This window comes from Pristiophorus japonicus, chromosome 12, assembly GCF_044704955.1.
Source record: "Pristiophorus japonicus isolate sPriJap1 chromosome 12, sPriJap1.hap1, whole genome shotgun sequence".
NCBI classification, from domain to species: Eukaryota; Metazoa; Chordata; class Chondrichthyes; family Pristiophoridae; genus Pristiophorus; species Pristiophorus japonicus.
In genome coordinates, this window is record NC_091988.1 from 196,375,660 (window position 1) to 196,403,026 (window position 27,367).

Sequence of the window (27,367 nt, forward strand, 5' to 3'; positions counted from 1 at the left end):
TGGCTAAAGGGATCAAGGGGTATGGAGAGAAAGTGGGAAAGGGGTACTGAGGGAATGATCAGCCATGATCATATTGAATGGTGGTGCAGGCTCGAAGGGCCGAATGGCCTACTCCTGCACCTACTTTCTATGTTTCTATGAAAGGGGCTATATAAATGCAAGTCTTTCTTTAGTTGTCTAATTTTATAGTTTTCACAAACTGCTTTAAAAGAATTAGCAGATTCTTTACACAGTGAATGTAATGATCAGGAATGCACTGGCTGTAAGGGAATTGGATGAATATTTGAAAGGAAAACATGAACAGGGGGAGTGGGATTAATTGGATAGCTCTCCCAAAGAGCCGGCACAGGCACGATGGGTCAAATGGCCTCCTTCTGTGCTGTATCACTCTCTGATTCTATGAAAAGAATTAGCAGATCTTCTATAGTATCAGTGACGTGTAGTTTGGAGCAGCAGTTAGCTGCTGCGGTCCAGCTGTGCTTAACCGGCTCATTAGCATGTTGGCCACAATACACTGTCACAGAATGATAGAATGTGTACAGGAAATCTTGCCTCTAAACCTCAAGGGAAATCTGGTCGTGCTCTTAGTAAAGAACCGGTGTTTTTGAGGAAGAGTATAATGGAAAGCCCTATAAACTGGTGGTGTAGCTTGTCTTCAAAAGAAAGATTTGACAAATTTCTGCATAAAAGGTTCCTAGTTAAGATTTCAAGTAGTTGGGATTTAGGTTAAACCCAGGGAATGGATGAGAAATTGGTTGATGGTTGGAAGCAGTGGCTACATGTTAGAAAGAAAGACTTGCATTTCATGACCACCGGATGTCTCAAACTATTGGAGTGTAGTCACTGTTGTAATGTGGGAAACGCGGCAGCCAGTTTGTGCACTGTAAGCTTCCACAAACAACAATGTGATAATGACCAGATAATCTGTATTTTTGTTATGTTGATTGAGAGATAAATATTAGCCAGGACACCGGGGATAACTCCTCTGCTCTTCTTCGAAATAGTGCATGGGATCTTTTACTTGCACTTGAGAGGGCAGACGGGGCCTCGGTTCAAAGTGTCGTCCGAAAGACAGCACCTCCGACTGGGCAGCACTCCCTCAGTCAGGAGTGTCAGCCTTTTTTTTTGTGCACAAGTCCCTGGAGTGGGATTTGAACCCACGACCTTCTGGCTCAGAGTCGAGTGTGCTACCCACTGAGCCACAGCTGACATGGTTCGGGTAGTTAGGAATGACTCCGCTGAGTACCTCAGATATTGGTATCGGGATTTCTACTGTTAATTTTTCACAAAGCAAATCGAATGTTGAACTACATGAGCTATGTAGTTCTGCACAGTCCTCCATTCGCCTTTCACTATCTTGAATGCAACACGTCGAAAAGAACAGGGGAGATGGAAACCTAGGGATCATTTTAATAACAGTTGCAATAGAGAGGGATGTTTGATGTCTTATGAATGGATGAGCTGAGCGAATCCGAGTGGCCTTCCTCATTTGTATCTATCTTGTGGGGGAAAAAGTGTCCTTTGTTGCCACTTGAGAAGATTAATACTGCCTTTGGAGCAAAACTAGCTCCCCATTTAACACTAGAAATGATGTGAAGCTGTCGCTAAGCATGAGATAAAATTAATTTTATTATGTCTTCACACTGCCCTGAATCATTGTTCTTAGATATTGAGAAATAGAAACATAGAAACATAGAAAATAGGTGCAGGAGTAGGCCATTCGGCCCTTCTAGCCTGCACCGCCATTCAATGAGTTCATGGCTGAACATGCAACTTCAGTACCCCATTCCTGCTTTCTCACCATACCCCTTGATTCCCCTAGTAGTAAGGACTTCATCTAACTCCTTTTTGAATATATTTAGTGAATTGGCCTCAACAACTTTCTGTGGTAGAGAATTCCACAGGTTCACCACTCTCTGGGTGAAGAAATTCCTCCTCATCTCGGTCCTAAATGGCTTCCCCCTTATCCTTAGACTGTGAACCCTGGTTCTGGACTTCCCCAACATTGGGAACATTCTTCCTGCATCTAACCTGTCTAACCCCGTCAGAATTTTAAACGTTTCTATGAGGTCCCCTCTCATTCTTCTGAACTCCAGTGAATATAAGCCCAGTTGATCCAGTCTTTCTTGATAGGTCAGTCCCGCCATCCCGGGAATCAGTCTGGTGAACCTTCGCTGCACTCCCTCAATAGCAAGAATGTCCTTCCTCAGGTTAGGAGACCAAAACTGTACACAATACTCCAGGTGTGGCCTCACCAAGGCCCTGTACAATTGTAGCAACACCTCCCTGCCCCTGTACTCAAATCCCCTCGCTATGAAGGCCAACATGCCATTTTCTTTCTTAACCGCCTGCTGTACCTGCATGCCAACCTTCAATGACTGATGTACCATGACACCCAGGTCTCTTTGCACCTCCCCTTTTCCTAATCTGTCACCATTCAGATAATAGTCTGTCTCTCTGTTTTTACCACCAAAGTGGATAACCTCACATTTATCCACATTATACTTCATCTGCCATGCATTTGCCCACTCACCTAACCTATCCAAGTCGCTCTGCAGCCTCATAGAATTCTCCTTGCAGCTCACATTGCCACCCAACTTAGTGTCATCCGCAAATTTGGAGATACTACATTTAATCCCCTCGTCTAAATCATTAATGTACAGTGTAAACAGCTGGGGCCCCAGCACAGAACCTTGCGGTACCCCACTAGTCACTGCCTGCCATTCTGAAAAGTCCCCATTTACTCCTACTCTTTGCTTCCTGTCTGACAACCAGTTCTCAATCCATGTCAGCACACTACCCCCAATCCCATGTGCTTTAACTTTGCACATTAATCTCTTGTGTGGGACCTTGTCGAAAGCCTTCTGAAAGTCCAAATATACCACATCAACTGGTTCTCCCTTGTCCACTCTACTGGAAACATCCTCAAAAAATTCCAGAAGATTTGTCAAGCATGATTTCCCTTTCACAAATCCATGCTGACTTGGACCTATCATATTACCTCTTTCCAAATGCACTGCTATGACATCCTTAATAATTGATTCCATCATTTTACCCACTACCGATGTCAGGCTGACCGGTCTATAATTCCCTGTTTTCTCTCTCCCTCCTTTTTTAAAAAGTGGGGTTACTTTGGCTACCCTCCACTCCATAGGAACTGATCCAGAGTCAATGGAATGTTGGAAAATGACTGTCAATGCATCCACTATTTCCAAGGCCACCTCCTTAAGTACTCTGGGATGCAGTCCATCAGGCCCTGGGGATTTATCGGCCTTCAATCCCATGAATTTCCCCAACACAATTTCCCGACTAATAAGGATTTCCCTCAGTTCCTCCTCCTTACTAGACCCTCCGACCCCTTTTATATCCAGAAGGTTGTTTGTGTCCTCCTTAGTGAATACCGAACCAAAGTACTTGTTCAATTGGTCCGCCATTTCTTTGTTCCCCGTTATGACTTCCCCTGATTCTGACTGCAGGGGACCTACGTTTGTCTTTACTAACCTTTTTCTCTTTACATATCTATAGAAACTTTTGTAATCCGTCTTAATGTTCCCTGCAAGCTTCTTCTCGTACTCCATTTTCCCTGCCCCAATCAAACCCTTTGTCCTCCTCTGCTGAGTTCTAAATTTCTCCCAGTCCCCGGGTTCGCTGCTATTTCTGGCCAATTTGTATGCCACTTCCTTGGCTTTAATGCTATCCCTGATTTCCCTTGATAGCCACGGTTGAGCCACCTTCCCTTTTTTATTTTTACGACAGACAGGAATGTACAATTGTTGTAGTTCATCCATGCGGTCTCTAAATGTCTGCCATTGCCCATCCACAGTCAACCCCTTCAGTATCATTCGCCAATCTATCCTAGCCAATTCACGCCTCATACCTTCAAAGTTACCCTTCTTTAAGTTCTGGACCATGGTCTCTGAATTAACTGTTTCATTCTCCATCCTAATGCAGAACTTGCATTTATATAGCGCTTTTCACACACTCGGGACATCCCAAAGCACTTTACAGCCAATAGTACTTTTGAAGTGTAGTCACTGTTGGAAATGCGACACCAAATTTGCGCACAGCAAGATCTCTCAAACCACAATGTGATAATGGCCAGATAATATGTTTTAGTGATATGGTTGAGGGATAAATATTTTCTGGTACACAGGGTCTTTGAAATTATACCATGCATGGGACCTTTTCCATCTGTCTGAGAGGGCAGGCAAGCTTCGGTTTAACCTCTCATCTGAAAAATGGCACATCCGACAGTGCAACACTCCCTCAGTGTTGCACTGGAGTGTCAGCCTGAATTATGTGCTGACCAATGTTCCCGCAATACTCCTGTGAAGCGCCTTGGGACGTTTCACTATGTTAAAGGCGCTATATAAATACAAGTTGTTGTTAAGCTGTGCGGCCGTGCAACGGTCTGGAGGTCCTGTGCAGCTGACTTGTCAGCTTTTAAATGGGAAAAACTGTGTCTGTGCGGAAGTTTGAATGGGCCGCGCAGTCAGTTAAAGGGGCCACGCATCCCGCAAAAAAATGAGTGAACACATTGATGCTCACGTTTTTAGATATCAAGCCCACTTATAGGAAGGCGTTACTGTTTGATTTTCCTCTTGTCCCTGTAGTTCCTTTCCTCCTGTTGAAATTGCTGACTCCTCCTGGGTACAGTTCCACATCATGAACTGCCTTCTGATACTGCTCCTAAGTGCCGATACTTCAAGCTTGTTAGCAGTCTTATGAGATGTGGACACTCTGTGATCTTTTTGTTTTAGTCAGTTTGAAGCGATTCTCAGCATTTCTTTACACACACACACACACACACACACACACACACACCACATACACACACACACACACACACACACACACACCACATACACACACACACACCACATACACACACACACACCACATACACACACACACACACACACCACATACACACACACACACACACACACACACACACACACACGGGCTGCATCCAATCAAACATAGGAAATATCTGCCTTGCTTGAACCCACAACCTTTTGACTCGGAGGCGAGAGTGCTACCCACTGAGCCAAGGCTGACACCTAAAATGTAGTACTGCCCGAGCGTTGTAGTTTGACTGTGTGTCCTGTGTATTACATTTTCAGGATTGAGAGTTATTCCTGCAAGATGGCCGACGAAGACAAACATATTCAAGCATTTCTGTCAGGAGGGACGACTGCACGTTCTGGAGGCCCTTTCACCGCCTCAGACCACTGGCATCAGCTAGAACAAGTAAGCTTTGGTTTGTCATTTGGACAAACCTTCTGGATTTATCTTTTTGTTTATAGGGTGAATCGGAAACGGGACTTAACTCATAAAGAAACTTGTTTCAGTGAAACCTTTCCTCATCCCACCTGATGCTGTTAGAAGCCCATTCTGAAAATGTATTTTCTTGAATATTTCCCCAGTTGCATTAAATGAATTCAGTGAGTAAAGTTTAGTGGTCATAAGGGAGATTGGATGATTCATTGGGTGATGGTGATTTAGATACTGGCCTCTCACCTTTAGGACCAGTCCAGACTGATGGATGGGCGCAGTGAAATGTGAAATGAAGTCTCGGTCTAGTTCCCTGTGGACAAACCTTCCCCGATTCATTAATAATAAGCAGCAAATTGGCATTTTTCTTTTATTCATTGGATTTGGGCATTTCTGGCAAGGCCAGCATTTATTGTCCACCCCTGATTGCCCTTGGGAAGGTGGTGGTGAGACAACTGAGTGGCTTCCTAGACCATTTCAGAGGGCAGTTAAGAGTCAACCATTGCTGTGGGTCAGGCATCACATATAGGCCAGACTGGGTAAGGATGGCAGATTCGATTCCAATCCCTGAAGGACATTAGTGAACCAGATGGGTCCTTCCTACAATCCAGTAGTTTCATGGTCACCGTTACTGACACTGGCTTTTTAATGACAGATTTATTCAATTAACTGAATTTAAATTTCACTGAACTCATGTGTCTCTATCATTAATCTAGGCCTCTGGATTACAAGTCCAGTAACGTAACCACTATGCTACCGTTCCCCTATATAGGATGACGGGTGTGGGTAATGCCACACTGATTCAGTCGGGGCTGCTCATCTTGCGTTGCGGCAGAGGCAGATTGTTGGGTCAGAGAGAGGGAACTTTGATCTGCGCATAACTGCGCTATACCTGTCCTGGGAGCGCTGGATGTTGATGCTGGGTGTCTGAAATGGAAAATGTCCCATTCCCCAGCACTAATTCTCCTCATCTTTGTGAGCATAATGTTCACAAAAAGTATATATTTATTTAAAAGCTGGGTGGCCTTAATGGGTGTAGTTTGTGTGTGAGAGACTGAATTTAGCAGTAACAATTGTAGATCAAACTTCACTAGAGAGCAGAAGACTTGGGTCATGGATAATGGTATTGTCTGAAAAATGAAAGTATCTTGGACTGGTATTACTGAGTGGTTAAGGAAAACTCCACAGGTTTGTGTTTCAGGAGGCTCACACCAGGTAGGATAGGGGATGTCCTATTGCAGTATTATTGGCAAAACAGATAAGATCGCAAATGGCAGTGAAAGGCTCACGGCGCTTGAATAAGTTGCAAAAATTAGAGCCCAGTTCCTGCTTTTGGCAGAGCCAGGCACTCGTGGGAGAGGTTTCATTATTGAATCATAGTTTACAGCACGGAAGGAGGCCATTTCGGCCCATCGTGTCCCTGACTGCCAACAAGAGCCTATCCAGCCTAATCCTCCTTTCCAGCTCTAGATCCATAACTCTACAGGTTATGGCACTTTAGGTGCACATCCAAGTACTTTTTAAATGTGGTGAGGGTTTCTGCCTCTACCACCCTTTCAGGCAGTTTGAGCTCTTGGTTCCTGAGAGAGGTTCTGGCTTCCCTTTCAGATTAAGTATTTTGAGAGATTGAGGAGAGAACAGAGGTCCTTCCCCACTTTTTGGAACTCTCCAGTAAAGTTGATATGGAATAAGAACATCAGAATTTGGAACAGGAGTAGGTCATAGGGCCCCTCGAGCCTGCTCCGCCATTCAGTAAGATCATGGCTGATCATCGGCCTCAACGCCACCTTTTTGGGTACCATTTTCTATTTATGTGGTCATAGTATACATGGATGCATCTTTGTCCAGCAGTGTCATAGGCTTATAGTGCATTAGTAGAGGAACATTCTCACGTAAGTTTATACAGTTTCATTTTGTGCCGATATATTTGTGCAATATTCTTAATCCATCAAAATTATCACCAGTACCACCATTATATTTCAACCTGGTATCATACAGCTCCCAATGCTCTCTGTACACACAACCTGACTATAGAAGAACAAAATCTATCATTGCGCCCCTAGCTGCTCTTCCACAGTTCACTGTCCTTCTGAGAAAAGACCCGTCACCCTACCTGACCTGGGCTACAAGTGACCCAATCCCACACTACGTGGTTGACTCTTGATGCCTTCAGAGGGATGAGCAATGAATGCTGCTTTGTCGATGCCACCTGCATCTCAAGAACGAACAAAGAAATAAATGGACATAGTACACACCCATTATGCTTTATTGAAATACTTTTTATTTGTTATCAATAAGCTTTTTTTTAATGCTTTCTTCCCATACTATATGCCATGGTGATGATCACCTTCCAGATATTCCATGAGGGGAGACAATGGCTCCTGATCTGTATTGCTCCTGCAGCACATCTTCCATCAGGAACTCACCATGGCAGCGAGCACATTCCCTGCCTGTGCTTGAACTCTGACGCCCTGTGTAGCCTACAATTGGATTCTCTTCAGATTGCCATCCAATTAGTGTGAAGGCTTTGGCTTTTAATAAAGACCAACTTCCCAGTCTTGGCTTTTTGGAACTCTCCAGTAAAGTTGATACAGAATAAGAACATAAGAATTCGGAGCAGGAGTAGGCCATAGGGCCCCTCGAGCCTGCTCCGCCATTCAATAAGATCATGGCTGATCATCGGCCTCCACGCCACATTCCTGTCCAATCTCCATATCCCTTGATTCCCCTAGAGTCCAAAAATCTATTGATCTCAGCCTTGAATATACTTAGCCTCAGCATCCACAGCCCTCAGGGGCAGAGAATTCCAAAGATTCACAACCCTCTGAGTGAAGAAATTCCTCCTCGTCTCTGTCTTACATGGCCGACCCCTTATCCTGAGACTGTGCCCCCTAGTTCTAGATACACCAGCCAGGGGAAGCAACCTCTTAACATCTACCCTGTCAATCCCCTTGATGATGAACAGCCATTCAATCCTCCGATTTTATCTTCCAGGCTAAGTCAGAGTGGAGATGACAGCGAGGGTCCGCTGTGTGACAACTGCAGTAGTAAGACTTTGTTTTACTTAATTGCTGCACTCGATGCGTCCTTCCGCCCAGACTATGACTTCAGCAGAGCAAGGAGCCTGGCCCTCAACTGGGTAAGTGGAGGCTGAATTGGATTGCAGGGTTAATATTAGCTGGGTTCAAAGATGATTTACTTGTTTTTAATGCAGCAGGACTGTGCTGGGCATCTGTTCAACTTAAAAAGTTGGGGCTAAATAGCAAGCCAAAATGCTGGTTGTGATATAAATAAACTTTTACTGTAAAAAGAACCGTATATAAGTTTTCTTTTAAGAGAGTATCTCAAACAGTGCTCTTACTGAGTTTATTTAGCATATATGCTGTAGGAAAAAAAATTGTGCTTAAGCCAAAATACTTTGATATCTTGCCAATACGCTTCTTGTGTCCTCTTAGTTCAACACCTCGCATTTCTCCTCCCGCAAAGCCCACCAGTGGCCGACATGTAGCCCACAAGTACTTCACCCCAGTGTTAAACAGCTTGACATTCTCTCCACCCATGCCCCAAGTTTGAAATCGGGGGGGAAAAAAACCCTATAATTATGCAGCTGGATTTTGCTTTATTGTTAAAATAGACGGCATACTATAGTTTCACACACCGCACCGATATGCTTTGTCTAAAATCCTCCGAGAGAACCACTGTTTAACATTTACTGGCCCCTTATTTCCTTCCCACTGTCTTTTTATATCACGGTGTTTAGATAACTGAAATACAGTGGCCAAGGTCAGTACGGTTTCTCGATATTGTCGTCGTCTTCAACGGGAATGTTTTGTGCATTTATGAATGGTTGCTAATCTACTTCTTGCTGTCTGGGTTCCGCAGGATGTAAATGCAGTGAATGACAGCTTGTCCTCGGCTGCTGGCGAGGACTTTAACCAACTGAAGCCCGAACTATGGAAGACCATTAATGATGAGATCTGTCTTTCGGAATGTTAAATCTACAAGTAAGGAGTGTCCCCAAACTCCTTTTGTTGAGGCATGCCACGGGTTTGTTCACAGCATGTGCCCCCTGATGGTACAAGGGCGGCTTAAGAGTACTTCTTTAAAGAAGTGTTTCGATTCTCTTTCTTGGCAACAGTTTTCAAACTCTTCCATGGCAGGGGCCACCCACTGAAAATATCGACACATTCCCAAGGAACCCCAACAATTATTGGCATACTCTCGGAGAATCCCTGCCATAACTGGCCATGGGCACTGTCAGCCGATCAAAGTGCTGCCAGATTTTTAACACTTTAACCTCCCACCCGACCTCAACTCACCTGATTTTTGGGGTTAAAATTCCCCGAGGCGGGGTTCCGAGAGTTTCCTGGTCGCTGCCCACCTGTGAGAGACCTGACCTATTGAGGAGGACTGCTGGCATTGCAAGCCTTGGCCTTCGCTAGCCTGGGTCAGTCACTTGCTCCAGAGTGGGCTATTCTGCTTATTGCTTTTACACCCAATACAAAGCCACAACAGATAAGTAAAGTGAAGTGAACACCATTGATAAAAATCACTCGCCTCTGGAGTTGCAATCTTTTCACCACTGGGGGCATTAAATCATGATTGCTCCATAAAATGTATTCTGTCAAGTAAGACTCCTCTTTCATAACTGACCTGCACTGTGATGTGAAACTTTTTTGTGGAGAATTTTGGCTGGCATTGAACAAAAAAATCTAATTGGTCAACTCTGCTTAGTCCATTTACAGAGTATTTACAGGGGCTTACGGGGAGGCTTAAGAAAAAAAGAGACGCTTATGTCATATACCAGTGGCTAAATACTATAGAATCTTTAAAGGAATATAGAAAGTTAAGAGGCAAAATTAAAAAGGATATTAGGAATGCTAAGAGAGAGCACAAGAAATTATTGGCTATTATAATTAAGGAAAACCCTAAGATGGTCTATAAATATATTAAGAGTAAGAGGTAACTAAAGAAAGGGTAGGGCCTATTAGAGACCATGAGGGTAATCTTTGTGTGGAGGTGGAAGATGTTGGTAAGGTTCTTAACAAATACTTTGCATCTGTTTTCACAAAGGAAAGGGGCAATGCAGATACTGCTATCGAGGAGGAGTGTGATATTCTGGATGAAATAAATATAGTGAGGGAGGAAGTATTAAGGGGTTTAGCAGCTTTGAAAGTAGATAAGTCTCCAGGTCTGGATGAAATGCATCCCAGGCTGTTGAGCGAAGTAAAAGAGGAAATAACAGAGGCCTTGACCATCATTTTCCAGTCCTCTTTGGATCTGGGCATGGTGCCGGAGGATTGGAAGACTGCTAATGTAGAGTACCCTTATTTAAGAAGGGAGAAAGGGATAGGCTGAGTAATTACAGGCCTGTCAGCCTAACCTCAGTGGTGGGAAAATTATTGGGAAAAATCCTGAAAGACAGGATAAATCTACATTTGGAAAGGCAAGGATTAATTAGGGACAGTCAGCACAGATTTGTTAAGGGAAGATCATGTTTGACTAACCTGATTGAATTTTTTGAGGAGGTAACCAAGAGGGTTGATGAGGGTAGTGCATACGATGTATATATGGACTTTAGCAAAGCTTTTGATAAGGTCCCACGTGGTAGACTGGTCATGAAGGTTAAAGCCCGTGGGATCCAGGGCAAAGTGGCAAGTTGGATCCAAAATTGGCTTGGAGGTAGGAAGCAAAGGGTTAATGATTGATGGATGTTTTTGTGACTGGAAGGATGTTTCCAGTGGGGTTCTGCAGGGCTCAGTACTGGGTTTTTGTGGTATATATCAACGATCTAGATTTGAATATAGGGAATATGATTAAGAAGTTTTGCAGACGACATTAAAATTGCCTGTGTGGTTGATAATGAAGAGGAAAGTCATAGGCTGCAGGAGGATATCAATCGACTGGTCAGGTGGGCAGAGCAGTGGCAAATGGAATTTAATTCAGAGAAGTGTGAGGTGATGCACTTTGGGAGGGCTAATAAGGAAAGGGTATACGCATTAAACGGTAGGCCACTTAATAGTGTAGATGAACAAAGGGACCTTGGAGAGCTTGTCCACAAATTCCTGAAAGTAGCAGGCCAGGTGGTTAAGAATGCATACGGAATGCTTGCGTTTATTGGCCGAGGCATAGAATATAAGAGCAGGGAGGTTATGCTTAAATTGTATAATACTTTGGTACATCAGTCATTGAAAGTTGGCATGCAGGTACAGCAGGCAATGATGAAGGCAAATTGCATGTTGGCCTTCATAGCGAGAGGATTTGAGTATAGGAGCAAGGAGATCTTACTTCACTTGTACAGGGCCTTGGTGAGGCCACACCTTGAATATTGTGCACAATTTTGGTTCCTAATCTGAGGAAGGACATTCTTGCTTTTGAGGGAGTGCAGTGAAGGTTCACCAGACTGATTCCCGGGATGGCAGGACTTGCATATGAAGAAAGACTGAATCGACTAGGCTTATATTCACTGGAATTTAGACGAATGAGAGGGGACCTCATAGAAACATATAAAATTCTGACGGGATTGGACAGGTTAGATGCAGGAAAAATGTTCCCGATGTTGGGGGAATCCAGAACCAGGGGTCACAATCTAAGGATAAGGGGTAGGCCATTTAGGACTGAGATGAGGAGAAACTTCTTCACTCAGAGAATTGTGAACCTGTGGAATGCTCTACCACAGAAAGTTGTTGAGGCCAGTTCGTTAGATATATTCAAAAGGGAGTTAGATGTGGTCCTTGCAGCTAGAGGGTTCAAGAGAAATGGAGAGAAAGCCAGAATGGGGTACTGAAGTTGCAGGATCAGCCATGATCATATTGAATGGTGTTGCAGGCTCGAAGGGCCGAATGGCCTACTCCACCTATTTTATATGTTTCTATGTTAGGCCACAGCTAGAGTACTGTGTGCAATTCTGGTCATCGTATTATAGGAAGGACGTGATTGCACTAGAGAGGGTGCAGAGGAAATTTATTAGGATGCTGCCTGGAATGGAGAATCTTAGTTATGAGGACAGATTGTTTAGAAACATAGAAAATAGGTGCAGGAGTAGGCCATTCGGCCCTTCTAGCCTGCACCGCCATTCAATGAGTTCATGGCTGAACATGCAACTTCAGTACCCAATTCCTGCTTTCTTGCCATACCCCTTGATCCCCCTAGTAGTAAGGACTACATCTAACTCCTTTTTGAATATATTTAGTGAATTGGCCTCAACAACTTTCTGGAGTAGAGAATTCCACAGGTTCACCACTCTCTGGGTGAAGAAGTTTCTCCTCATCTCGGTCCTAAATGGCTTACCCCTTATCCTTAGACTGTGACCCCTGGTTCTGGACTTCCCCAACATTGGGAACATTCTTCCTGCATCTAACCTGTCTAAACCCATCAGAATTTTAAACGTTTCTATAAGGTCCCCTCTCATTCTTCTGAATTCCAGTGAATACAAGCCCAGTTGATTTAGTCTTTCTTGATAGGTCAGTCCCGCCATTCCGGGAATCAGTCTGGTGAACCTTCACTGTACTCCCTCAATAACAAGAATGTCCTTCCTCAGGTTAGGAGACCAAAACTGTACACAATACTCCAGGTGTGGCCTCACCAAGGCCCTGTATAACTGTAGCAACACCTCCCTGCCCCTGTACTCAAATCCCCTCGCTATGAAGGCCAACATGCCATTTGCTTTCTTAACCGCCTGCTGTACCTGCATGCCAACCTTCAATGACTGATGTACCATGACACCCAGGTCTCGTTGCACCTCCCCTTTTCCTAATCTGTCACCATTCAGATAATAGTCTGTCTCTCTGTTTTTACCACCAAAGTGGACAACCTCACATTTATCCACATTATACTTCATCTGCCATGCATTTGCCCACTCACCAAACCTATCCAAGTCGCTCTGCAGCCTCATAGCATCCTCCTCGCAGCTCACACTGCCACCTAACTTCGTGTCATCCGCAAATTTGGAGATACTACATTTAATCCCCTCGTCTAAATCATTAATGTACATTGTAAACAGCTGGGGCCCCAGCACAGAACCTTGCGGTACCCCACTACTCACCGCCTGCCATTCTGAAAAGTACCCATTTACTCCTACTCTTTGCTTCCTGTCTGACAACCATTTCTCAATCCATGTCAGCACATTACCCCCAATCCCATGTGCTTTAACTTTGCACATTAATCTCTTGTGTGGAACCTTGTCAATAGCCTTCTGAAAGTCCAAATATACCACATCAAATGGTTCTCCCTTATCCACTATACTGGAAACATCCTCAAAAAATTCCAGAAGATTTGTCAAGCATGATTTCCCTTTCACAAATCCATGTCACCTCTTTCCAAATGCGCTGTTATGACATCCTTAATAATTGATTCCATCATCTTACCCACTATCGATGTCAGGCTGACCGGTCTATAATTCCCTGTTTTCTCTCTCCCTCCTTTTTTAAAAAGTGGGGTTACATTGGCTACCCTCCACTCGATAGGAACTGATCCAGAGTCAATGGAATGTTGGAAAATGACTGTCAATGCATCCGCTATTTCCAAGGCCACCTCCTTAAGTACTCTGGGATGCAGTCCATCAGGCCCTGGAGATTTATCAGCCTTCAATCCCATCAATTTCCCCAACACAATTTCCCGACTAATAAGGATTTCCCTCAGTTCCTCCTCCTTACTAGACCCTCTGACCCTTCTTATATCCGGAATGTTGTTTGTGTCCTCCTTAGTGAATACCGAACCAAAGTACTTGTTCAATTGGTGCGCCATTTCTTTGTTCCCTGTTATGACTTCCCCTGATTCTGACTGCAGGGGACCTACATTGGTCTTTACTAACCTTTTTCTCTTTATTTATCTATATAAACTTTTGCAATCCGCCTTAATGTTCCCTGCAAGCTTCTTCTCGTACTCCATTTTCCCTGACCTAATCAAAGCCTCTGTCCTCCTCTGCTGAGTTCTAAATTTCTCCCAGTCTCCGGGTTCGCTGCTATTTCTGGCCAATTTGTATGCCACTTCCTTGGCTTTAATACTATCACTGATTTCCCTTGATAGCCACGGTTGAGCCACCTTCCCTTTTTTATTTTTATGCCAGACAGGAATGTACAATTGTTGTAGTTCATCCATGCGGTCTCTAAATGTCTGCCATTGCCCATCCACAGTCAACCCCTTAAGTATCATTCGCCAATCAATCCTAGCCAATTCACGCCTCATACCTTCAAAATTACCCTTCTTTAAGTTCTGGACCATGGTCTCTGAATTAACTGTTTCATTCTCCATCCTAATGCAGAATTCCACCATATTATGGTCACTCTTCCCCAAGGGGCCTCGCACAACGAGATTGCTAATTAATCCTCTCTCATTACACAACACCCAGTCTAAGATGGCCTCTCCCCTATTTGATTCCTCGACATATTGGTATAGAAAACCATCCCTTATGTACTCCAGGAAATCCTCCTCCAGTGTATTGCTTCCAGTTTGGCTAGCCCAATCTATGTGCATATTAAAGTCACCCATTATAACTGCTGCACCCTTATTGCATGCACCCATAATTTCTTGTTTGATGCCCTCCCCAACATCACTACTACTGTTTGGAGGTCTGTACACAACTCCCACTAACGTTTTTTGCCCATCCCAAATGTTTTAATATAAGGGGTAGCGCAGTTGTGTGAGACGGATTGGATCCTCTTTGCCTTTCCGTCATTGTTCATAGGTTTTATATGTAACCTTTTTGGCTGCTGACCAAGGGCCGTGTGGCTCTTTGTCGGCCGGCGTGGACACGATGGGCCGTTATGGCCTCCTTCTGCTGACCAAGGGCCGTGTGGCTCTTTGTCGGCCGGTGTGGACACGATGAGCCCGAATGGCCTCGTTCTGTTGACCAAGGGCCGTGTGGCTCTTTGTCGGCCGGCGTGGACACGATGGGCCGGAATGGCCTCGTTCTGCGCTGTAAACTTCTATATATTCAAAAGGGAGTTAGATGAAGTCCTTACTACTCCGGGGGATCAAGGGTTATGGCGAGAAAGCAGGAAGGGGGTACTGAAGTTTCATGTTCAGCCATGAACTCATTGAATGGCGGTGCAGGCTAGAAGGGCTGAATGGCCTGCTCCTGCACCTATTTTCTATGTTTCTATGTTTCTGTTAAGTAAGCTGCAGTGATGTACTGCACAGTGACTGTTGGGAGAAACCCGGCCGTTGTGTTTGAACCTGGCGGTACTGACTGTGTTGGCAGGATTGCACAGTGTTGATGTGCAGCACCCCTCTCCTTCCACTGAGAATTAGAAACATAGAAACATAGAAAATAGGTGCAGGAGTAGGCCATTCGGCCCTTCGAGCCTGCACCGCCATTCAATATGATCATGGCTGATCATGCAACTTCAGTACCCCATTCCTGCTTTCTCGCCATACCCCTTGATCCCTTTAGCCGTAAGTGCCACATCTAACTCCCTCTTGAATATATCTAACGAACTGGCCTCAACAACTTTCTGTGGTAGAGAATTCCACAGGTTCACAATTCTCTGAATGAAGAAGTTTCTCCTCATCTCGGTCCTAAATGGCTTATCCCTTATCCTTAGACTGTGACCCCTGGACTTCCCCAACGTCGGCAACATTTTTCCTGCATCTTACCTGTTCAATCCCGTCAGAATTTTATATGTTTTTATGAGATCCCCTCTCATTCTTCTAAATTTCAGTGAATATAAGCCTAGTCGATCCTGTCTGTCTTCGTATGTCAGTCCTGCCATCCCGGGAATCAGTCTGGTGACCCTTCGCTGCACTTCCTCGATGGCAAGAATGTCCTTCCTCAGATTAGGAGATCAAAACTGTACACAATATTCAAGGTGTGGCCTCACCAAGGCCCTGTACAACTGGATATTATGGGATGCTGAGGCAGGTCCCGACTGGAGTCGAAAAGCAGCAGTGCTGGGAATGGGGCCTGCTCGATGGTTCAGAGCGCTCCTGTGAGAAATCACTAGTTTATTGATTCATATATATATAAATATTTATCTCTCATATATATCTCTCTCTATATCTATATATACAGGTTAAGTAAGGGGCTGAGATGGTTGTGAGATCAGAGCGGGGAGAGACGCAAACGGAGAGAACAAGAGACAAAAATCAAGGATAAATTTAAGGAAAGGAGTAGAGAGAAAGAGGAGAAAAGAGATCATGAAGTGAGAGGGTCAAGAGAGAGAAAGAGACAAAGAATAATAAATTTAGGGTAAATTTACAGTATGACTTTAGCATTGGTCGCACTCGTGCTAAATGCACCCTTAAATCAGACAAGGCTCCAAAAGGTTAGACATCTCTGCTTTAAATTGCAGTTCTTCCACACTAAACTGTCTGGAACTGAGGGAGTGTACAAGGAGACTCCAGGGATTCCCAAGGCCATCAGACCTCTGTCCATCGATCATAGCCTGTGTGAATTTAACAGAAACACACTTCCATGATGGCTGACAGTGTCCGTGGCCAGTTACGGCAGGAATTTGCCGAGAGTGCGCCGATAATTGTTGGGGCTCCTTGGGAATGTGTCGCTATTTTCAGCGGGCCCACCCTTGCCATGGAAAATATGTGTGTATATAATATATATATATATGACAGGTTAAGTGAGTAGGCAATAAGATGGCAGACGGGGTATAATGTATACCCCAAAGGGATGTGGATGCTGAATCGTTGAGTATATTCACGGATGAGATCGAAAGATTTTTAGACTTTAGTGGACTGGAAGGATATGGGAATTGGACGGGAGTTGAGGTCGAAAATCAGCCATGATCTTATTGAATGGTGGAGCAGGCTATATATATATATATATATATATTTATATATTATATATTACACACACATTAAAAATCAGCTCCCACGTGCGCACGCTCTCTCTCTCTCTCTCAATCTCTCTGTCTCTCTCTCAATCCTACTGGCAGGTCAATAGTTTGAGCTGGTGGGAAGGCTCCGAAAGCAGAGATTTTCATTCTAGATTAGATTGACAAGCAATTGGTCACCATTAGCTTAGAGTGCCCAGTTGTGACCAGTATCTCGTTTCCATTTGGTTAAATAAAAGTTAGGGGTATGGAGAGATATTGTAACTTTCAGTAAGACGTGGTCTGGGGTAAGAAAGAGGGAGCGTAAACTGCACCATCCCATTGCTGGTAGGCAGAGTGTAGCAGATCATTTAATGGCTAATCTTATATTGTATAGCTCAACAGTTTCGGGCTGTCAGAATGTAAAGTTCTCCATTTTAGTGTCTGTGTAATATGAGCTGCACTTGTACACAAATTACTGTTATTGTTTCACCCTGTCCCATGTCCTGTTATTTTTAAGTAATGCCCAGTCTTCCTATAGGAAGATAATTTGGCACGACTGGTAAACAGGACTCCAAGTCATTTATAATGTCATGCATGTAAATAAATAGATGTTATAAAATTGTGTTACAATACAGCTACAGCCCAGATCTGGATTCACACCCCTATGGCAAGAAGGGCAACTTGTGGTCATTAAATTACTTCTTTTACAACCAGAGGCTGAAGGGAATAGTGTTCTTCACTTGTCATTCAGTGAGGTGAGTGTACTTTGATGCAATGACTGCCACTTCATGTTTGCAGCTGACCTGTGTTATACCTTCCTTTTTCTGGTTTGAGGTGGAATCAACTAGGCTCCTTAGTCTTAGTTTGTGACTACCACATCAATCTGAATTTCAGAATCATAGAATAGTACAGCACAGAAGGAGGCCATTCGGCCCATCGAGACTGTGCTCTTTCGAAGAGCAATCCAGTTAGTCCCACTCCACTGCACTTTCCCCATATCCTGGCAATTTTTTCTCCTTCAAGTAGTTATCCAATTCCCTTTTGAAGGCTTCTCTTGAATCTGTATCCATCACTCTTTCAGGCAGAGCATTCCAAATCCTAACCACTCGCTGCGTAAAAATGTTTTTCCTCATGTCGCCTCTGGTTCTTTTGCCATTCACCTTAAATCTGTGCCCCCTGGTTATCAACCCTTCAGACTGTTGGAAAGAGTTTCACTTTATTTGCTCTATCTAAACCCTTCATGATTTTAAACACCCAGTTGAATTCCACTCGGTAAAGTCCCTGAGTGGTGCTTCCAGTTTAGTGACGAACTATACATGCTTTGTGCTGTGAAATCCACGCTCGCTAGGGGCTGGGTTTAGAGCATCAAAATTAATAGGATGAAAGTTTATGCTCCTCACAGTCTACGCTGGATTTGAAAACGTTTAAACTCCGACACTCAGTTCTTTTATTGATGTATAATTTTAAAATCCAGATGTTTGAAGTGATCTTTACCACGTAGTGTTATCAGCTTCTGAATTACATAAAATCTTCAGTATAGTAACAGGCCGTTCGACCCAACAGGTCCGTGCCGGTGTTAATGCTCCACATGAGCCTCCCCCCCACCCTACTTCATCTCACCCTGTCTACATATCCTTCTAATCCTTTCTCCCTCATGTACTTATCTAGCTTCCCCATAGATATATTCATGCTATTTGCTTCAACCACTCCCTGTGGTAGTGTGTTCCACATTCTCACCGCTCTCTGGGTAAAGATGTTTCTCCGGAATTCCCTATTGGATTTATTAGTGACTATCTTATATTTGTGGCCCCTAGTTTTAAACTCCCTCACAAGTACAAACATCTTCTCTACATCTACCCTATCTAACCCCTTCATAATTTTAAAGACCTCTATTAGGTCACTCCTCGGCCATCTCTTTTCCAGAATTTATAATGGGGAACAAAGAAATGGCAGGCCAATTGAACAAAGACTTTGATTCTGTCTTCACTAAGGAAGACACAAATAACGTTCCAGAAATACTAGGAGACCAAGGGTCTAGCAAGAAGGAGGAACTGAAGAAAATCCTTATTAGTCAGGAAATTGTGTTACGGAAATTGATGGGATTGAAGGCCGATAAATCCCCGGGGCCTGATAGTCTGCAATCCAGAGTACTTAAGGAAGTGGCCCTAGAAATAGTGGATGCATTGGTGATCATTTTCCAACAGTCTATCGACTCTGGATCAGTTCCTATGGACTGGAGGGTCGCTAATGTAACACCATTTTTTTAAAAAGGAGAGAGAGTGAAAACGGGAAATAAGAGAACGGTTAGCCTGACATCAGTAGTGGGAAAAATGTTGGAATCAATTATTAAAGATGAAATAGCAGCGCATTTGGAAAGCAGTGACGGGATCGGTCCAAGTCAGCATGGATTTATGAAAGGCGAAATCATGCTTGACAAATCTAGAATTTTTTGAGGATGTAACTAGTAGAGTGGACAAGGGAGAACCAGTGGATGTGGTGTATTTGGACTTTCAAAAGGCTTTTGACAAGATCCCACACAAGAGATTGGTGTGCAAAATTAAAGCACGTGGGATTGGGGGTAAGGTATTGACGTGGATAGAGAACTGATTGGCAGACAGGAAGCAGAGAATCGGGATAAACAGGTCCTTTTCAGAATGGCAGGCAGCGGCTAGTGGGGTGCCGCAGGGTTCAGTGCTGGAACCCTAGCTATTTACAATATACATCAGTGATTTTAGATGAAGGAATTGAAAATAATATCTCCAAGTTTGCAAATGACACTTAGCTGGGTGGCAGTGTGAGCTGTGAGGAGGATGCTAAGAGGCTGCAGGGTGACTTGGACAGGTTAGGTGAGTGGGCAAATGCATGGCAGATACAGTGTAATGTGGACAAATGTGAGGTTATCCACTTTGGTGGCAAAAACAGGAAGGCAGATTATTACCTGAATGGTGGCAGTTTAGGAAAAGGGGAGGTGCAACAAGACCTGGGTGTCATGGTACATCAGCCATTGAAGGTTGGCATGCAGGTGCAGCAGGCAGTGAAGGAGGCAAATGGCATGTTGGCCTTCATAGCTAGGGGATTTGAGTATAGGAGCAGGGAGGTCTTGCTGCAGTTGTTCAGGGCCTTAGTGAGGTCTCACCTGGAATATTGTGTTCAGTTTTGGTCTCCTAATCTGAGGAAGGACATTTTTTCTATTGAGGGAGTGCAGCGAAGGTTCACCAGACTGATGCCCGGGATGGCAGGACTGACATGAGGAGAGACTGGATCGACTGGGCCTGTATTCACTGGAGTTTAGAAGGATGAGAGGGGATCTCATAAAAACATATAAAATTCTGACGGGATTGGACAGGTTAGATGCAGGAAGAATGTTCCCGATGTTGGGGGAGTCCAGAACCAGGGGTCACGGTGTAAGGATAAGGGGTAAGCCATTTGGACCGAGATGAGGAGAAACTTCTTCACTCAGAGAGTTGTTAACCTGTGGAATTCTCTTCCGCAGAGAATTGTTGAGGCCATTTCGTTAGATATATTCAAGAGGGAGTTGGATATGGCCCTTACGGCTAAAGGGACCAAGGGGTATGAAGAGAAGGCAGGAAAGGGGTACTGAGGTGAATGATCAGCCATGATCTTATTGAATGGTGGTGCAGGCTCGAAGGGCCGAATGGCCTACTCCTGCACCTATTTTCTATGTTTCTAGAGAAAAGAACCCCAGCATGTTCCTTCTTACCCGATGTTTATAACTAAATATGCACCCTGAACATTACAATTTGTACTGTGATGTGAAACTTTTTGTGAAGAATTTTGGCTGGCATTTAAAAAAAAAAATGAATTGGTCAAAATCCTGACCTCCCTGTGGGATCCCCTTCACGACATGGACTGCAGTGGTTCAAGAAGGCGGCTCACCACCAACCTTCTCAAGGGCATTTAGGGATGGGCAATAAATGCTGGCTTTGCCGGCGACGCCCACATTCTGTGAATGAATTTTTAAGAACTCTACTTGTCCATTTACTGAGCAAAAATAAGCTGTAGTGAAATACTGGGCAGCGTCCACTACCATTGAGCAAAGCACACTGGTCTCTATAGCCTGACAGCAACCTGCTTCAAGACACACGCAGGAGGATCGTGTGACTGAGGGAAATTAAAAAAATAAATAGCTTGTAGATCTCTGCATTGGCAGAAGCAATGATTGGAGTGTTTGGGACAATGTAAAAACATTGAGCAACCCGAACTTTCTATCCTAATGTAAATGGTTCAAGAGTTTTACTGATCAAACAGCTGACATATTTGAAGACACCATATTAATGTTTAATTCTCCGCCCCACTCCCACTCCCGACATCTCTATCTTCGGACTCCTGCACTGTTCCAATGAGGCTCAACACACAAACTCGAGCAACAGCACCTCATCTTTCGTTTAGGCATTTTACAGCCTACTGGACTCAACATCGAGTTCAACAATGTCAGACCATACCTCTGCCCATATTTGGCTCCCCCCCCCCCACGATCTTATGTAATTTTTTTTCTCTGTCTCCAATAGCAGCTGGTAATTATTCCGCCAGTCACACCCTATCTAGACTAACCTTTTTCTAACTTCTGCTATTACCATCTCAAGTCAGCCCATCATTCCTTTTGTCTCTAATCTCTCCTGTCTTCCCCCCCTATCACAGACCTTCCCTTTTGTTCTTTCCTCCCCTCCCCCTTTCCGTGCTCCTTCAGAATCTGTTCATTTTGAACACTCTCCAGTTCTGATGAAGGATCATCGAACTGGTTCGTTAACTCTGTTTCTCTCTCCACAGATGCTGCCTGACCCGCTGAGATTTCCAGCATTTTCTGCTTTTATTTCAGATTCCAGCATCCGCAGTATTTTGCTTTAGTACCATATTAATGTTGTGTATATTTTTGTTCTAGTGTGCTGATGGTTCCTGCCGATTCAGACCTAGGCAATGAGCTGGAGAGTGAGAATAGTTTAGTAGAGGAGGAAGAGAACGTGGATGAATTAAGGTGAGATAGTCTGTCTGCTCCCCTTGCTCCCTGCACCAACTTTAAAGGCTCACTTTTGGGACTCAAAGCAATCAAACCGAGGTCTTCACTTTGGTATTGGGGATTATGCTAATGCCCCTTAACTGCTTCTTTTAAAGGCCATGGTTTCCAGCCATGTATTATTTATGACTGGGAGGATAAGCGAGAGACACTTTCATTATTACCTCGGTGATGTCATCACTAACAAATTAGGTCACAGCTGGTAGAAAAAAGCCTTCCGTTTGAATCCAGGAGATTGTTTTGTCTTTCGGATGAGACGTTAAACCGAGACCCTGTCTGCCCTCTCGGGTGGACACCAAAGATTCCACGGCACTGTTTCGGAGCTCTCCCCGGTGTCCTGGCCAATATTTTTTTTTTTTATTTGTTCACGGCAAGGCCAGCATTTATTGTCCATCCTTAATTGTCCTTGAGAAGGTGGTGGCGAGCCGCCTTGAACCTCACAGAAACGGGCCATTCAACCCAATAGGTCTATGCTCCACACGAGCCTGCTCCCACCTTTCCCTATCCAACCACATCAACATATCATTTTATTCACTCCTCCCTCATGTGCCTATCCAGCCTCCCCCTGAATGCCACGCTATTCGCCTCAATTCACTCTCCTCAACCAACGTCGCTAAGGCAGATTATCCGCTCATTATCAGATTGCTGTTTGTGCGAGCTTGCTGTGCGTAAATTGGCTGTTGCGTTTCCTACATTACAACAGTGACTACACTTCAAAGAGTACTTCATTGGCTGTAAAGTGCCTTGGAAAGTCCTGATGTCATGAGAGGCGCTATATAAATGTAAATTCTTTCTTCAAAAGGATTGAAAAAAATTTAGTTTTGCACTTGAATTTTCCACTACACGTGAAAGAATTGTAGCGAAGTATAATCAATATGTTTGGGGCCCCATAAAATCAGGTTTTACAGATTTTTCACCAATAAATTCCCAAATTCTTCAGGTGGTGAATCAGGTTAAAAACAAGAGATTGGTCCTCAACTTTCCTCCCAAATTAGATTTTTTTAAAAATTAACCCCCAGATTTCCCTTACCCAGAATCAGGTTTGGACGCGTGCCTCGCTTCTGTAACATCAGGAGGAACATTGACGAGCCTCGATAATAATAAAATGGATACACTGCCTATAGAGATTGCGTATACTATTCATAGCACATGCTGCAAAATGGAAGTTTAGCACCAACTAACCCGTAGTTGCCAGTCTTTAATAGTATTTGTGCTTAGTAACGCTGTGGCAGTGATGTGCTACTTTAAATGGTCATTTTAGCATTCGACATTTTGCAGTGCCCAGTCCATTCATAAACACTGCAAATGGATTTTTGCTATTAAAGTAGCTTGACAATATTTTGTGTACATGGAAACTTGCGCATTTTTTTGGGGACTGCTCATAAAAGTGGTGTCTGAACTGTAAATAATCGTGGGTTATCATTTAGCTTAACTTTCGTGGGAGTCTCCATCTTGTTTTATTGAGGTTTAGTAACATTGAAAATAAAAATTGAGTTTCCCCAAATTAAGATGTGTTTTTGGGGCTTTAATTTCCTCCCCTGAATTTCTCCTGTTTTTGTTAAAATTAAAAAACACTCAGAATAACCCCAGGGTTTTTAACACAATTTGAACTGACTTTAAACATCCTTAAAAATGTTTCTTGAAGTTTTCTGACATTTCCTCTTTCTTAAATGATTATCAGATATTCAGAAAGAAAGAAAGACTTGCATTTATATAGCACCTTTCACAACCACCGGCTGATGAAGTATTTTTGGAGTGTAGTTGCTATTGTAATGTGGGAAACGTGGCAGCCAACTTGCGCACAGCAATGTAATAATGACAAGATAATCTGTTTTTGTTATGTTGATTGAGCAAAATTATTGGCCAGGACACCAGGGAGAACTCCCAAGCTCTTCTTCGAAATAGTTCCATGGGATCTTTTGCATGCACCTGAGAAGGCAGACGGGGCCTCGGTTTAACGTCTCCTCCAAAAGACGGCACCTCCAACAGTGCAGCACTCCCTCAGCACTGCACTAGAGTGTCCACCTAGTGCTCAAGTTCCTGGAGTGGGTCTTGAACCCATGACCTTCTGACTCAGGCGAGTGTGCTACTCACTGAGCGTCAGCTGATTCAGTTGATTATAGCTCCCTTCTGCAGTTAACACCCTTTTGTTTTGTTGAGGAGTCAATCTGAAGTAAAGGACGTCTGTTTTATGTTGCAGGTGCAAAGCCATTTGTGCTTGAAGTTGGAGTCCCATTAGACTGAAAACTCACTTTGTTTTCTTACATCATGAAACGGACGTTTCCAATTTCTGCTTAGCTTTATACAGGGCTGCATTTACATCTCCTCTTAGTTTACAGAGGGTGTGGAGAAGCAAAATGCCCCTTAAGGTGATAACGTGGAACAGCGGGATACTGCTGCCCATTTTTTCCAGTAATGATGAAAGGCTCCTGCATGCGAACAGGACTGAGGGGATTTATTGTTATGAACCAGAAGCCAGCATTTATTAAAAAAACAAAAGTCATAAGTAGCCAATAACCGCACATCCCAAAGTATCTCTCTGCCTGTCCTTTCTACAGGTGTATGTTAGATTAAACAATATCCGAGTTCCTGGAATCCCACCATGCTGCAAAATACGTGCGAATTACAAAGAAAAATGGCAGTCAAAGTCAACCTGACTTGGTGCTCGCTTCACATTAAAACAACACTCGTGCATTTTTTCTGACATCAGATATCCATCTGGATTTTGAGAGTATGGACTCTGTCTACAATTGTCCTGTCCTGCAAGTGCACTGCACACTGCCCTTTTTAGATAGGAGAGAGACTATAATGTACAGATAACTTGCTTTATATTGCTGCAGGATTTTGCTCGGGGGGGGGAGCGTGTGATTTCCAGGGGGCGGCAATCATTCCATGTTTAATGTATGTGCACAAGGTGAAAGATTGAACAACATTGAGACTGTTTTTGCTTGGGGCCCAGGCGGCTGAAGGCACGGCCGCCAAAGGTGCGGCGAAGGAAATCGGAGATGAGCAAGAGGCCAGAACTGGAGGAGCGGAGAGACCTTGGAGGGCTGGAGGAGGTTACAGAGGTAGTCTTTTGGCCAGATATGTGGCTACTGTCTGTCATCTTACTGGAGAGATGATTATGGCTGTTCCTGCTGGAGTGCGGTGATGCCCATTTCTTCTAAGTATGTTTGTGTCTGGCCCTCAAATGCATAACTTAGTCTGGCAAACAAGCAAACACCTGGAGTGTTTCCTACAAAACTGTTCGGTGTCTTTGCGCATGTGTCGTTACTGTAAATGGAAATCCAGAACTGGTGGATCGTTCATGTGCAGTTCCACCTGTTTTTAAAAAAAGGATTTCTTTGTGCGACATATTTACAGTTGGTTGTTTAACTACTGACCAGTTTCTTTTCATGTTGACTTCTGCACAATTTAAAGCGCTGATGTGCTGATGCGGCACTTTACAACCAATGTTCCCTCTAAGCTGCAGGTGTGCATTGCCGTGCGGTAATCTGCAAGGTCCCGCGCAGGCCGCTCACAAGCTTTTCCATTTGAAATACCGCGCATGCACAGAAATTTAAAGGGACAGCGCATTGAAATAAACAGGTCGCTCACAACCAAGGCCATTTAGAGGGGGAACATTGATTACAACACCAGCACGTGGCCCCACTGACTGGGACATGGGCGCCACAATCCTGCACATGCTACATTTCTGAAGCAGCCATGTTGCTGTGGAGAGGGGTTTAACTGGGAACTAGAGAATCTCGGGCAAGAATTATTGTTTTTTGTGGCACGACCTAGGAAGAGTAGGCTTCAGAATAGCATTGGCATGATGAATTGGATTGCCCATTTGCCTCCTACACTTTGGTGCAAGGCATAGGCTTAAACCCAGTTGGGAGAGGGGAGGTAGATCATTCAAAAGGAGAAGAGGAATTTTACGAATAATAAAAGAACTTTCCTGGAAATATGTGTAGCAAGTTCATTTTTGACCCATGTTTCTATTTGGAGTCATTGTGATTGGTAACGTTACCTCAGCGACTATATGTTGGTTTCTTTTTCTAATTAAAACTTCACTGTGAAAGTTCTGCCAACACATCGAATGTCTCGGGGAATGCAAACTCACCCCAGTGGTCAGTCTGCTGCCACTTTGAGCACTCTTTGCATGCGGAGGGAATGCATTTTTGAACACGCTGAAATGCGCGTGGAATCAGCAAGTTTTAGCGGATTAAGATCAGTGAGCTTGATGAAGATCAGGTCAACCACGATCTTATCGAATGGCGGAGTGGGCTAGATCTTGTGATACAGATCTGGTTTTCTGACATGCTCTTGTGTTCAGGGCAATTTCACTTGCTGCCTTGAAAGATGCAAAAGTACTTCCGTACAGCAATAGTATTGCAGGTTGAATTGATGGGATATAATCTGTGAATATACCAGCATTACGTGTGAACTGTGATCTTCGGACTCTGCCTGGGTAAGGGTGCACTTGGTATGGCTTGCAATTGTAACATCTTTACAACAGCGACGAGACTTCAGAGTTACTTCACCGCCCATGATGCGTCCTGAGGCCGTGAAAAACGCTATAGAAATCCAAGTTATTTCTTTCTTTACGTAACAAAGCTTTCCAAAGCACTTAATCCCAAGCTGGTATCGGGAGAAGAGTCGGGAGAGAAGGCAGAAGACACCCTCTCTCTAAGATGTAGGCCTTAAAAAGAAATTTAAAGGTGCAGAGAAATGCAGAAGAAGGGATGGGTTTAAGGAAAGAATTACTGAAAGAATAAAGGCAACACCTTTGAATAAATGCCTTCTCCCCACCTTTGCAAAGAAATAAAGCCTAATTCTGTTGTATTCCCGGTTGTAAAAGGTCAACACTCTAACAGCGTTAATCAATATTGTATTACTGATTTATTTAAATGCTATGCAACAACGCATCATAATGAATAATAAAATTATATTGTGAGCTGTGTCGTGTACTGCAGCCTGTGTGTAATCTGTTAATTGTGTGAGCCGCCAGTTAATCTGGGTGCATTAAAGTCGTTTAGACCATCAGGAACTTTGGCTCCTAGTTCTACACGGCTCATGATTCTATGTATGCACAGGACATTCACATCAGCAATGTCATCTGTATTTTGTATTGAATTAACCTGGCAGCAGATTTATTTTGCTTAATTTACATCAAAGCCTCCTCCTGTTCTAAGCTGTTGGTAAATCGATCAGACCTCATTCAAGGACGCAGCATTGTTACTGTTGCTATAGTTTTGAATTACTGTTCTATCAAATCAAACCCTTAGATTTGTTGTCAGATTAACTT

At 43.8% G+C, this 27,367-nt stretch overlaps 1 protein-coding gene across 1 annotated transcript in view; it reads left to right on the forward strand.

Annotated features, from left to right (window-relative positions):
* The window catches only part of maf1a (MAF1 homolog, negative regulator of RNA polymerase III a), a 32,069-nt gene extending 4,960 nt beyond the window's left edge, over positions 1-27,109 (forward strand). Inside the window, 7 exon segments of the mRNA XM_070894901.1 lie at positions 5,127-5,165; positions 5,167-5,253; positions 8,272-8,416; positions 9,160-9,281; positions 17,681-17,800; positions 21,946-22,038; positions 24,278-27,109. Coding sequence (XP_070751002.1) covers positions 5,127-5,165; positions 5,167-5,253; positions 8,272-8,416; positions 9,160-9,281; positions 17,681-17,800; positions 21,946-22,038; positions 24,278-24,299 — 628 coding nt within the window. The 3' untranslated portion in view covers positions 24,300-27,109.
* Positions 27,110-27,367: the final 258 nt, after the last annotated feature.